The 12469-nt window shown below is 38.1% G+C and overlaps 1 protein-coding gene across 1 annotated transcript in view; it reads left to right on the top strand.

Moving 5' to 3' along the window:
• DOCK2 (dedicator of cytokinesis 2) overlaps nucleotides 1-12469 on the top strand; it is a 165379-nt gene that overhangs the window by 9912 nt on the left and 142998 nt on the right. Inside the window, exons 3-12 of the mRNA XM_027643547.1 lie at nucleotides 703-743; nucleotides 2879-2934; nucleotides 3083-3179; nucleotides 4293-4441; nucleotides 6430-6565; nucleotides 8717-8871; nucleotides 9494-9575; nucleotides 10051-10186; nucleotides 10853-10928; nucleotides 11872-11948. Coding sequence (XP_027499348.1) covers nucleotides 703-743; nucleotides 2879-2934; nucleotides 3083-3179; nucleotides 4293-4441; nucleotides 6430-6565; nucleotides 8717-8871; nucleotides 9494-9575; nucleotides 10051-10186; nucleotides 10853-10928; nucleotides 11872-11948 — 1005 coding nt within the window. The remainder of the gene's footprint in view (nucleotides 1-702; nucleotides 744-2878; nucleotides 2935-3082; nucleotides 3180-4292; nucleotides 4442-6429; nucleotides 6566-8716; nucleotides 8872-9493; nucleotides 9576-10050; nucleotides 10187-10852; nucleotides 10929-11871; nucleotides 11949-12469) is intronic.

The raw sequence follows: 12469 nt of genomic DNA, 5'->3' as shown, positions 1-12469 counted from the left end.
TGTAGAAGTTTATTGTGACTTAATCGTGGAATAGATGGAATAAAATCTGATTTGGTGTTTTAGTTGCCACTACTGCAATACAGCACTCCTGCCTTCCAGGAGGGGTTTCTGGTTATGAATGGAGTAGAAGCCAAATAACAGTCCTGCACTGTCTCGAGGTTCTAACTTGAACTTTACACCAGGAAGCTTCTTATTCAAGCTGAGTCCAAAAGCTATAATTCCTCATGGCAGAAAGGTGGTTTAAGTCTTATTACATACAAGGAAAATGGATATGTAACATCCATTTGCTGTATTGAGTCAATCCTACACCCAGAACACAATCAGAGGAGCTTCATGAGCTGTCCAGTCCCATGGGCCACCTCAGCTGAGATAGATACCTAAATGTCTGTGATAAATATTACACTGCACAACAACTCATCCTACCTTTTTAATGTGAGTGTGGGGGTGTGAAATCCAGTCTAAGATTATCTGTGTTTACTATGCAAGACTTGAAAGTCGACCATATAATCATATTTGCTAAAATTCAAGTCATGCTTAACGTGCTTCCTGGTGTTCACTTTAATCTGTGTATGCATGAAGTAATCCTGAATTTTTACAAACAATATGCTAGATATTTCTCCCATGAAATAAAACTCATGATTTTATTGGATGTGTTTTAATCCATGTTTTTTTTGTCATACCAAGTGATCTTTCTTCTTTTAGATTGGTACAAGGGTTACTTGGTGAGATACAAAGGAGCAGAGGTAAGATCACACTGTTCAGCCCTATGGGACTATTTTTAACAAGTCAACCCCTGAAGTGGGTTTTCTATTCTCTCTTAGTAGATGGTTCTGTCCTGATCTCTCAAGTCAGCTCTGTCCACTCTCTCTCCTTTCAAGATGAATAAAATGATCAACATACATCCTGGACAGTTGGTAAATAGAAGTGAGGACTGGGAGAAAAGCAGATCAATGAAGAAGAAATTACTGTGTCTTGAGGTTAACAGACACCACGTGAATTAAATTTTGAGTAAATTTGCTGCTAGATATGTTTGTTTCTATACTTTTTCTAAGGATTCTTCAGGTTACATACAATATAAACAGCTTACATGAGGCTTAAATTCCTAAATATTTCTACGGTACAAAAATCATATTAATTAAAAAAAAAAGTAGGTATTCTCATACCTAAAGATGGAAAGGCACAGATGAATAGTTTTTACCCTGGGTATAGGGACTGCTGAGTTAAATACCAAGAAAGTTACTTCTTAGTTTTAAATGCATTTTTCTAGAAGAAAACCTTTTTTTTTTTTTTTTTGGTAGCTTGCTCTTAACACAAGGTTTTTTTAGGGAGCAGCAATGCAAAGGCATTTGAAGTTAGAGACTCGTGCCTGTATTACAGCAAAACTGTTTGCTGCAAGTTGCTTCTCTGTATCTTGGAAAAGGGATGTACAAAACCTTCACAGCCTCTTTAAAAGGGATATCTGGGGAGCAGAGGGACAGAGAATACGCCAACAACAACAAAAAAAACCAGAATAGTGTGAAGTTCTCTAATTCTCCATTATTTTTTTTCTGTTCTGTATTCAGTGGCCTGTAGGTATTAGAAATTACTTCAATTAACTTAGAGAAACTCATTTGTGTCTGTTTACAAACTATATGTGATAGCTGAAAGATTTCCTTTGCTTTTGGAAGCATAAGATGCTTGAGTTGTTGTTTCATTTCATTGCTTAATGACTTCTTATCCTACAAGACAGAGGAATGAGGGATTGTTTGTGGGAATTGTGAATGATGTCCAGACTTCCCCCTGCTGTTTCTCCCATTCCATGAGCTCCAGCACACCTGAACAGGATGTTTGTGTCCATTTCTAGCTCACCACAGAGAAGGCAAGAGCAGGATAGTGATAAGGGGGTTTACTACAAGTTGTTGACCCAGCACAATATTTCAATGTATTTCAGTCTTTCAGACACCCAAGGTAGTAACTATCACCTGTTTATCTGCCATACCTGAGGGTGGACATGACAGAGTGACAAACCATCCTCCCCAATACCACACCTATGTCTTAATTCCTCCTTCGATGTTTCTTTTGAATCAAAACGCTGTTGCCATTTATTCTACATAATATTTTTATTTTAATTGATTAAAATTTAATCTAAAAACTAAAAGGGGAAAATATTTACCAGAACTGATCACTTCCTTTTAACTAATTGCTAATATTGCTAAAGGGCTTCAAGATCAGTTCTTTAAGAAGTATTATTAATTTAAAGTACTAAGATATCACTAAATTTAGTATCAGTGTGACCTTCTTCTGTTACTTGGCTTCTTCATGGAATCTTTTGAACTTAAATCTTAATGAAAAAATGTGGAATTGATAAGACATGATTATGTCTTGATTAAGATCCAGTGCTTAAAATAAAAAGTTGAAATTTAACTTGGAGAAAGGCTTTGTAAAGTAGCACATATGTTATTGAATTATCATGGGACTTGAAGTACCACGAATCACTTGTTGAACAGAGAAGAATCCAAGAAGAACCTGGCTTAACTACCAAGAAAAGATTTGCAGGTTCACGTGACAAAATGTTTCTTTAATGAATTTAAATTGTGTGGTATTGACTTGTATTTAATTGTACTGTTTCCTGGGGGAAGAGTATGGAAGGTGGTGTTTCTTATGAAGAAAGGTAATCCTAAGCACTTAATATTAGCAGAGAAGGATATGACAAAACTTCTTTTATTTGTCTGTCAAAGAGAAATGCATTTATTTGAATAAAAAACATTTTTTTGAATAAAAAACTAGATAGCCAAGAGTTAATCGGGATATTACCATTTATGTGGTTAAAGTTTATGTTCATAGTCATGGCTGTTACTTAAATGTTCTGGGACTTACACTTTTTTTTCTCTTTCAACAGGGAATATTTCCTAAATCCTTCATCCACATCAAGGAAGTGACTGTTGAAAAGAAAAGGTATTGAATTTATCTGTTGTACCACATTAAGGGGCTTGCCTGCTAAAGAATGAGTTTTAAGGCATTTATAAAGCCCAACCACAGTAACTATAATATACACCCACGAAACACAGACTCTCTTTGTGTTACGTTTTCTTCTCTTTCCTAGACACACAGAAAACGTAATACCTGCTGAAATTCCTCTAGTTCAAGAAGTTACCACTACTCTCTGGGAATGGGGAAGCATCTGGAAGCAGCTCTATGTGGTAGGACACTTTACACACCATTCATGGCCTGATAGTCAGTCCTATTTATGCATAGTGTCCAAATTTGTGTGTTTTCCTCAATGCAGGGCAGGGTCTGGGTGGATTTAAGGAATTGCTTCCTCACTGCTTAAATAATTACCATTTTCTTCAGTGGCTTTAAATGTCTTTAAATGGCTTTAAATCTAGTCCAATCATCCACCTGGCAGTGGTGGTGCTGGATTCAAGGTTGGACTGGGTGGTCTTGATGATCCTGTGATTCTGTGAATGGAAAGGCTGACACTGAGGGGTGCTCAGGGGTGTTGTAACTTCATGGCAGTTGTGTCAACATTGAGTATCCTGGGCATGATAAATTTTTCATAATTTTGATTTGTAGAGGTGAAAAGTTTCCAGGTAGGAGTATAAAGCAGAACCAAGATGCATGTGAAGAAGACTCATGATGTTCTTGGAATGCTAAAACAAAGGTTGTTCAAGGGTTGCTGGGAGCATGTAGCTATGAACAATTGGCAATTTCAGCAATTGTGCTGACTGGTTCAGGATCCCAGCTGTTGGATTTTCTTTTTTTTTTCTGTTGGATCAAGGAAATCTTGAATGTGGTGTAGTTTTCTGAAACATGTCACTTGTGAAACGTGTCACTTCTTATTCTTGTTAAAGTCAACAATGAAAACCCTTCTTGTTTCAGTGAATGACACTAAAACTGCTTTAGTGACTTCTGTGTATTCTCTCATTTTTCTCTTAAATGTGTTAATACCACAATCAAATGTTGTTCCCAAAATGATCTTATCAGTCTCTCATACAGAAGTAAATTGCTTCTGTGATGTTTTCCCTTGATGAGACTTTTAAAGAATCTTAAAACAGCGCAATTAAATAAAACAAAAATGACATCATTTCCTATCCCCATACAAACTACTTAAATTTCATGTCATTTCTTTATGGTCACATGGGAGATTCTGTCCTTAACAGTTTGTGGGATGAGAAGAGGAAGGAAGCCAGGCTCATTACTTTGCCTGCTTCCTGCAATAATTTAGCATTAAATATGGGACGTATTTAATTTTCAAGACCAGTGTCACACCTCAACTTGAAGCCTGAAACTTCTTTTTTTCTCTTCTGTCTCAGACAAACAAGAAGGACAGGTTCCAGCAGGTGCAGTCCATGATGTTTGACCTGATGGAGTGGCGCTCACAGCTCCTGTCCGGGACTTTGCCGAAAGATGAGCTCAAAGAACTCAAACAGAAAGTCACTTCCAAAATTGATTATGGTAACAGGTAAGTGGCCTACAATGCTTCTGGAAAACCTGATTTATTTTAAAACCCATCACCGAAGAGATGATGACAAAGTTTTTATGTCTGCAGTTTTGTAACTCAAAAATCTGATTCACGTTGAATCTTCCTTTTCAAACCTCTCCCTCTTACTCCTGGGTTAATAGTGGATACTGTGTTGAGGTTTCTCATAATAAAGTGCCTTTTCAAAATATTAATTTATTTGTTAATTATAAATATATGAGCTTGTTAATTGCAAAGATTTGATGTCAGATAACTGGTCTTTATATACACATAACACCAATGTGCTCAGGACTCAAAACTTGTCCACCCTTTACAAACACAGTCTATGTCTGCAGTGTTAAGTGACCCTCAAAAGTGGTGCTGACAGACCATGGTAAGTCTGCAAACACACACATCCACACCCAATTCACTGGGGAATTTCCAGGCAGAATTCTAGTTCTGATAATAGAAGTGAAACTACCAGGGACAGAATAGTTATTTGACAAAACATCTCGCCTCCTTCTTGCTAATGAAAGGTCACTGCAACACAACTTATTTTTTGGCAAAAAAAGTGCTGTTGGTAGTGTTCCACCATCTGATAAAGGAAGAGAGAGAGAGCTTGATAAACAAATCTTTGTAGTATTGGTTTTACGGGCAATGGGATCTGCTTATAAACTCTACTTAGCTATTTTAAGTGAGTGTGGTTGTTGTGGCCTGAAGGCCTCTGTGCAGCTGAAAGTCTTCTTTTAGCTTCTAAAAGCTTCTAAAGTACCTGTGGCTACACATAAACAATGACCACAAGATGTTATGAAACTCTGAACTCCTTCACTGTGATTTGAATGCAAATTTCTGATTAATTTTATTCACACAGAACAGACTGTTGGGATACACTGTGTCCTATTACACTGAGTGGAGCTGAATAGTCACTCCAAGACAGGGTTTGCTTTGAAAAACTCCAGTCAAAGCTCTGATTAAGACAACTGATTAACACTTATTTGCTTTCAGATTTCTTTCACACTCTTCTTTCCACGTTATGAGACAGTGAACTGCTTCCTTTGGAACAGTAGGGGTCAAGGGGATGTTTAAAATGGTTTGGGATTGCACAGAGGAATACTGCAAGTTGGGTAGTGTTTGTAAACACCTGGAAGGGTGGGGTTGGGTTGTGTTGTGTGAAGGAAATTTGCCAAACTGTGGAGAAGGAGTCAAGGGGAACAATAATAGGGGCTGAGTGGGTCACTGTGGGAGAGGAGATTAAACACCAAATCAGGAGAGGTTGTGGATTATCACATAAAGTGGTGCAGATGGTTTGCAGTCTGACACAGAATGCTTCAAACAGCAGCAGCAGTGCTGGAAGGGCAGCCAGAATACTCCAAAAATTGGGAAAAGTACAGTACAGCACAAAGGAGGCCAATTTTAGAGGGGGACAGAGGATTGAGAACCTAGACAGGGATGAAAGGCTGTCTCTTGACATGAAGATACAGTGGACAAGATATGTAGGATTTATGGAGGTAAAACTTGAGGTTTTAGTGTTGAAGGGGGGAAACAAAGAGTGGAAGGAATAAAGGCATTATTTGTATGAGAGCAAGGCAGAACAGAGCACAGCAGTGAGCTAAGTAACAGGGCTGGGAGGGTGAGAGAGCAACATAAAAGGAGAAGGTAACAGGAAAATTCTGCACGTCTTGATTACAAATGTTGTACATTAAAAAGAAAAAGTGATGAGAACTGTTAAAATCACTGAACAGGGTGAACCTATTTTATGTTTTAATGCTTTACTTTTTAATGCTTTGGTGACATTATTATAAATTTCTAAATACTGTACAACAACTTGAAAACAAAATCATCTGGTTTAGTTAAATTTTTCTTTGGGGAAATACAGTTGCATTTATTTAGACTTTATTACTTTAAAACTTGAAGCCTCTCCTTGTGTGTTAGGATTCTAAGCTTTCTTTATATAGAGGGAAATTACCCAACCATTATTTGTATTTTCACAGAATCCTTGAGCTCGACCTGATAGTTAGAGATGAAGATGGAAATATCTTGGATCCAGACAAAACCAGTGTCATCAGCCTATTTCATGCACACGAAGAAGCCACTAATAAAATCACTGAGCGAATCAAGGAGGAAATGGTAGGAATTAGTGGGAAACTTACTGCTTCCTCTCCTAAAATCCAAACCAAAAACTAGTCTAAGGGCTGAAGGATGTAACCTTCTGCCATAAAAGGTGGGAACTTTTGCCTCTGACTTTAAGAGTAGATTCGCATTCATGTGGTGTGGACACAGCTAATTAACTCAAACTGAGTTAATTGTGTTTGTGCACCGGATTTGGGCTGTAGGCTGGGCTGAAAGCCTCTGTCTAGAGCTGGTTCTAAATCCATTCTTGGATTCCTGTATGGAAATACATCTCCTCTTTCCATCTGTAGAGCTGAGTAGTCCTGTGGACTACTCAATGGGCTGAATTGCACCGTGAATAGTTGCACACTTGGAGTTCAGCTGCACACTGTGAGTAACCACAGCTGGTTTTACAAGACCTTGTGACAGCACTAGTTGTTTGCTAATGTTGCTGCCTGCTAGTTAGTGTGATGAAGCTGAATTTAAGCTCACTGAAGAAGCACTAAGGTGCACTCAGCATAATCTTGTGGACACCAGAAGTTCACGTGCCGAAACAAAGCTGACAAGTGCATAAATTTAATCTTCTAAATTGCAAAGCAGGTGACTACACTCCCTTGACCTTTTTCTACATTAAATCTCTTCAGGGATTTTTAAGCCTCTTTGGTTCTTTTCTCCATTTATGAGGAAATAAACTGTAAAAAAGCAAGTAAAACACTTGAGAGAAAATAGTTGGGTTGTCATGACACTTCAAGAACTCCCATGACAAACCACTGCAAAAAACTTTTTGAGTTGTTCTCAACAGTGTCAGTAAATAAATGTTGCTCCCCACACATCAAAATGTAATTAACCCACAGTATAAGGAAAATTAAACTTGGGAGTCTGCAATAGACTGTGGTGAGTTGCTTTAAAAATAGAGCCAAACAATGGGTTTAGGCCATCAAGTGTTAAGTAGCTGTTTCTTGGTGGTTGAAATGGAGTATAGGTAGAATTCAGGAGCCTATTTTTGAGTCAGTGAACCTGCTCAGCTGTGTCTTGATCTCAGTATGTTATTTATCTCCTCTTCAAAGAGACTTATTCCATTTTGCTGACGCTTCCAGCACACTGAAAGCCCATCATGATGTGGATTGCAGACCTTCTGCTGTATCTTACTGTGTCCAAAATTAATTCTTTCAGACTTACAGGCTTGCCTCTGTACTGACATTTTTAAAAGTGGTGAAATTGTTTCTCCTTTATGTAACTGCCTGGTGGCTGAAGAACTGAACTGACAGGGAAGTCATAGAATATCTCAAGGTGGAAAAATCATAAGGACCAAGTCCAACTCCCTGCTCTCTCCTAAAGGGTTTTAAGTTGCTGCAGCATAGCAAAACCACTGTTAAGTCTTTTAGGCACAGTATTTTACCAAAATTTGAGAAATGGACTTCAGAGTAGTTCCACTGAAAGCAGCCTGGGGGAGGTAAGGTTCTGAATATATTAAAATACAAGAGTGAAACTTAACTTGGCTCTTTTCTCCTGAATGAAAGTAAATCTAAGATTCTCAAAATAGGAAGGTTCCTGGAGGTGAAGGAAGAAGGGAAGAAAAACAGTTTAGCTATTGTGTTCCCTGGAAAAAAACAATAAAATAAACCCTGTTCCCTTTCTAAAAGGAGAGCCCTTCTGGGAAATAGGTTTACAATTCCATACAAAGGAAGATCTTACTCATACTAAGTCCCCTAAGTGATTTAAGGCATCTCTGTCATTAACTTTGTCATTATTTGCACATGGGGTGCCCCCCTGGTCTGAGTTCAGTGTTTTCCAGAACCAAGTCTGAGCTTTTTATCTCCCTGTGTGCAGGGAAGGCTCAGAGGAGGAAGGTGGGATCTTCAATATCTCTGTCACTTCTCCACTTCTGACCTGGTGACTCTCCAAATTCCTTGCAGACGGGGATGTTAACCCCTGGTGAAGCCTGCTGGAGGGTCAGAACCTTATTTGCTCATCATGTCTGCCTTATTAAGCAAAGCTTTGAGAGCAATGTACAGGGCAATTCTTACTTGCTGGCAACAAGCATTTTAATCCAAACTTTCTTCGATTTTTCAAGATTCACTTTTCGTGATATGTAACAGTTAAACTGCTTGTAGCATCCTACCATTTTAATTCATGGATCCAGCTAATGATTTTCCTCCTTCTGAGTAGTCCAAGGATCAGCCAGACTATGCATCATATTCCCGAATGTCTTCAGCCCCAACCCACAGCCTCTATGTGTTTGTGAGGAACTTTGTTTGCCGGATTGGAGAGGATGCAGAACTCTTTATGTCACTCTACGACCCACAGAAATCAACAATTATCAGGTAAACTTTCCTCTTTTCATTGGAGAAGAGCAGCAAAAGCAGCCAGCCCAAATGAAGTAAAATAATTGCCACTGTGCTAATAATGCAGGGAATATAGAAATAAAAGGGACAAAACTAAAAGCAAAGTGAAGTGCGGACAAAACTAGTTTCTGGTTCTACTAAAGGATTCTAGGTTTCCAAATGTTTTGATCCTGGACTGAATGTGTCAGAAGTTTGGAGAAGGCTGAGCCTGTTGCAAATTTAAAGAGATTATTCTTGATGGGGAATATTGTGGTGTCTGGAGTCAAGTGCTGAAAGAGGGAGAGCGGAAAAAAAGGAGAGAAAATTATAAATTCCAAAACAGATTAATGTTTCTGTTGAGTATTTCCACCAAACAGACTATGATAATGGTGATGTTTTCTTAAAAAAAAAAAAAAAAATAAAAGTGTCAATTTGTGTTATGTTCAAGTTATTTTTTTCCAAGCTTAGTGATGATATTTGTACAGTGTTTTTCTTATCTTTTTAGTCTGGTATTAGATTTAAACCATCACCCCAGAATGTCTGTTATGCAACTTTTGTTCTGTACTGTGTAAGGGAGGAATTTTTAAATCACATGACAATGAGATATTTGTCTTCAAAACAGTGAGAATTACTTGGTGAGATGGGGGAGCCGAGGCTTTCCAAAGGAGATTGATATGCTCAACAACCTGAAAGTGGTGTTCACAGTAAGTGTTTTCCAGTTTACTTCTTATTGGCAAATCCAATTGTCTCTTCTCTGTGGTCACTGCCAGAACTCCTGAGAATGAGCAAGGGGAAGAAGGAAACAAGAGACAATCTTAGAAACAGAGCAAGACTCTGAATGCTTTAATGTGCCAGTGGCCTTTCTTCAAAAGAATTTGTTGCCTCTTAAATTTGCTGATGACTTGATATTTTTATCTGCTGTGTCTCTTGGTTGCTATTATTTTCTCTATTTATCTTACCTTATATTTTCTTCAAATTTCAAACTGACAGTTTTTTCATCCTTTGTGCTCAGGGTGTTTTATTCATTGGAGGTGGTTTTGTTTGGTTTGGTTTTGTTAGTTGTTGGTTTTTTTCCCTGTTGATTTCTAAGACTCAGTTTCTTCCTGGAGGTCCTGTTTAAATGTCACAACTTGTTTTTTCCTCAAGTAATACTTCAATTCTTTTCTGTTTCTACCTTAGGATCTCGGAAATAAAGACTTGAGCAGAGACAAAATTTATTTAGTTTGTCAAATAGTCCGAGTTGGGAAGATGGATCTGAGGGACAGTAATTCCAAGAAATACACCCAAGGACTCCGGAGGCCTTTTGGGGTGGCAGGTACCTGATGTCTCCTGTGCTGGAGCTGAAGCAGGACCCAAGGGATATTTGCCAGCCTTGGAATGTAGAATCTCTACCAAGACACCTCAGAACACAAACCAGCTCCATCAACTACCCTCTGTATTTTTTTAAGTCCATAAAACTTAAAAACTACATTTTAGTTCAAGTCAGAAATGTGATTTTGAATTTAATGTTGCTATTCTTGTTTAGTTATTTATTATTAATTATATGATAATACAGTTAAGTATATAATTAAGTATACAGTAATACAAATAAATTGTTATTAATTGTTAATTATTATTATTAATTTCCTGTTTATATAACTTCCTGCTAAGTGCAAATGAAAGCACAGTACCAGAGTTTAATGATAGAATTCCTTGCAAATGAAATCAAGCCCATGATTATGTCCCAACAGCATCACCAATGCACTCACACCTGTATTCCCAGGATTAGACCAAAATTAGTCTGAATTCTCCCTTTACTCAAGGTTTGTAGTGTGGACTTTGCACTAAATGCTCTGCCCCACAAACCTGCCCCTGTTGGGCTGCACTGCTTGCTGGTGAAAATCCATATTTCTCAAGAGGAACAAGAACATCATTCATAGATAAAAAGAGCTATTTTGCAGTGCTATTATATATTTTAATGATTTTTCTTTTCTTCCTCTAGTCATGGATATTACAGATATCATAAAAGGGAAAGCTGAAAGTGATGAAGAAAAGCAGCACTTCATTCCCTTTCACCCGTAAGACAGTCCTAGATCTCTCTTTGATAAGCACAAGAATATCTGTCTGTCTCTTTAGCTCTAGCAAGCTGAAATGGTTGAAGAATAAGTTTTCCTTTTAATAATTTTATGCTGTAACAATCTTCATTATTTTAGTATGACTTGAAAAGGCACTTAGGACTTGACAGGGATTCCACAGCATGTTAAATAAATGTATAATTCTATGAATGTGCTCCTTCAGGCAGCTGGTACCACATCCCATTTCACAAACCCAAACCAAATAGTTACCCCTACTCCACAGTAACCTTTACAAGCAAGGGTAGCTACTAATTTATGAGCTTGGTTCTGTGTTGAATTTGAGAAAAATCTGAGAAAAAAATGGGTTTCCTTTAAAAAGTAATAGAATTATCACACGTTATTTTCAAAAGAAATGCCAGACCAGCTGCCTAAAACTGTGATGCTCACAGATCCAATGCAGAGATTCCAGTATTTGTGCATCCCACCTAGCACTGCTGCCATGTGCTCTGGAGGATAAATTTAATTCTGAAAGACCCAGCTATGACACACTGGGTTATTATTTCTCTTGTTTCCAAATTGATCCAGCGTGTTTGTTGTGTGAGAATTTCTTTCTAAACTCAGAAGCAACTGCTAAAAATTCCAAGTTCATTTCTCTAGCTGTTTATCAGGAGAGTGGAGGGGACTGGAGGGGCAGGTTAGTGAGGGTGTTCACATGGTCACTCTGGCCCCAAATGCCATCCTTAGCTGGTCACTGAATCTTTTTCACTTCTTTGTGCACAGAACTGAAAGGGAGTGGGCTGCAACTTGAGGGAGAGACAATGAAATTATAGAACATATCACAAGAGGGTCAAGTCCAGCAAAGAAGACTGAGGCTGTTTGTCATTTATGTTCTGGTCTGATCTATTTAGCACTCAATTCCCAACAGACATTGTTGTTTCTCCTACAGGGTAGTGGCAGAGAATGATTTTTTACACAGCCTCCTAAGCAAAATCACTGCTTCAAAAGGAGACAGTGGGGGACAAGGTAAAGTGCATTTCTATTATTTTCTTCTAAATAACAAGGTATTTTAGTGACACTTCATTTTATGTTGTTTACATTTTAAACAGAAGGTTTTATGTTAGAGCTGTAGCACCACCATGGAGGTGGGTCAACTTTGAAGCTGGAAGCGAAGAATCATGAGTTTGCTGCAGAATCTTAGAGGCAGTTTTAAACTAGTAGAGTCAGTTTTGGATTCCAGGGCTTTTACTTTCATCTACAGGAAGTGGGGAAAATGAATTCTTATCCCTGCTTTGCTGGGCAATCATTTGAAGACAGGTGTTTTTTTTCCCTACCAGAAATGCAATCTTTCCCCCCACCCCTTTTTTTTTTTTTTTTTTTTCTTTTTATGGGTTTTGGGGACGGTTGTGAAAATGCTGGTTGGAGATGTGATTCAGACTAGAAAGGACTACCCACACCTGGTAGACAGAACCACTGTTGTTGCTAGAAAGCTGGGATTCCCTGAAATCATCATGCCAGGTAGGAGGTGCTTTGTTCTGGAATAGGAA

This window comes from Corapipo altera, unplaced genomic scaffold (assembly GCF_003945725.1).
Source record: "Corapipo altera isolate COAL_440 unplaced genomic scaffold, ASM394572v1 75, whole genome shotgun sequence".
Classification (NCBI taxonomy): Eukaryota; Metazoa; Chordata; class Aves; order Passeriformes; family Pipridae; genus Corapipo; species Corapipo altera.
This window is presented reverse-complemented; position numbering and strand designations above follow the sequence as displayed.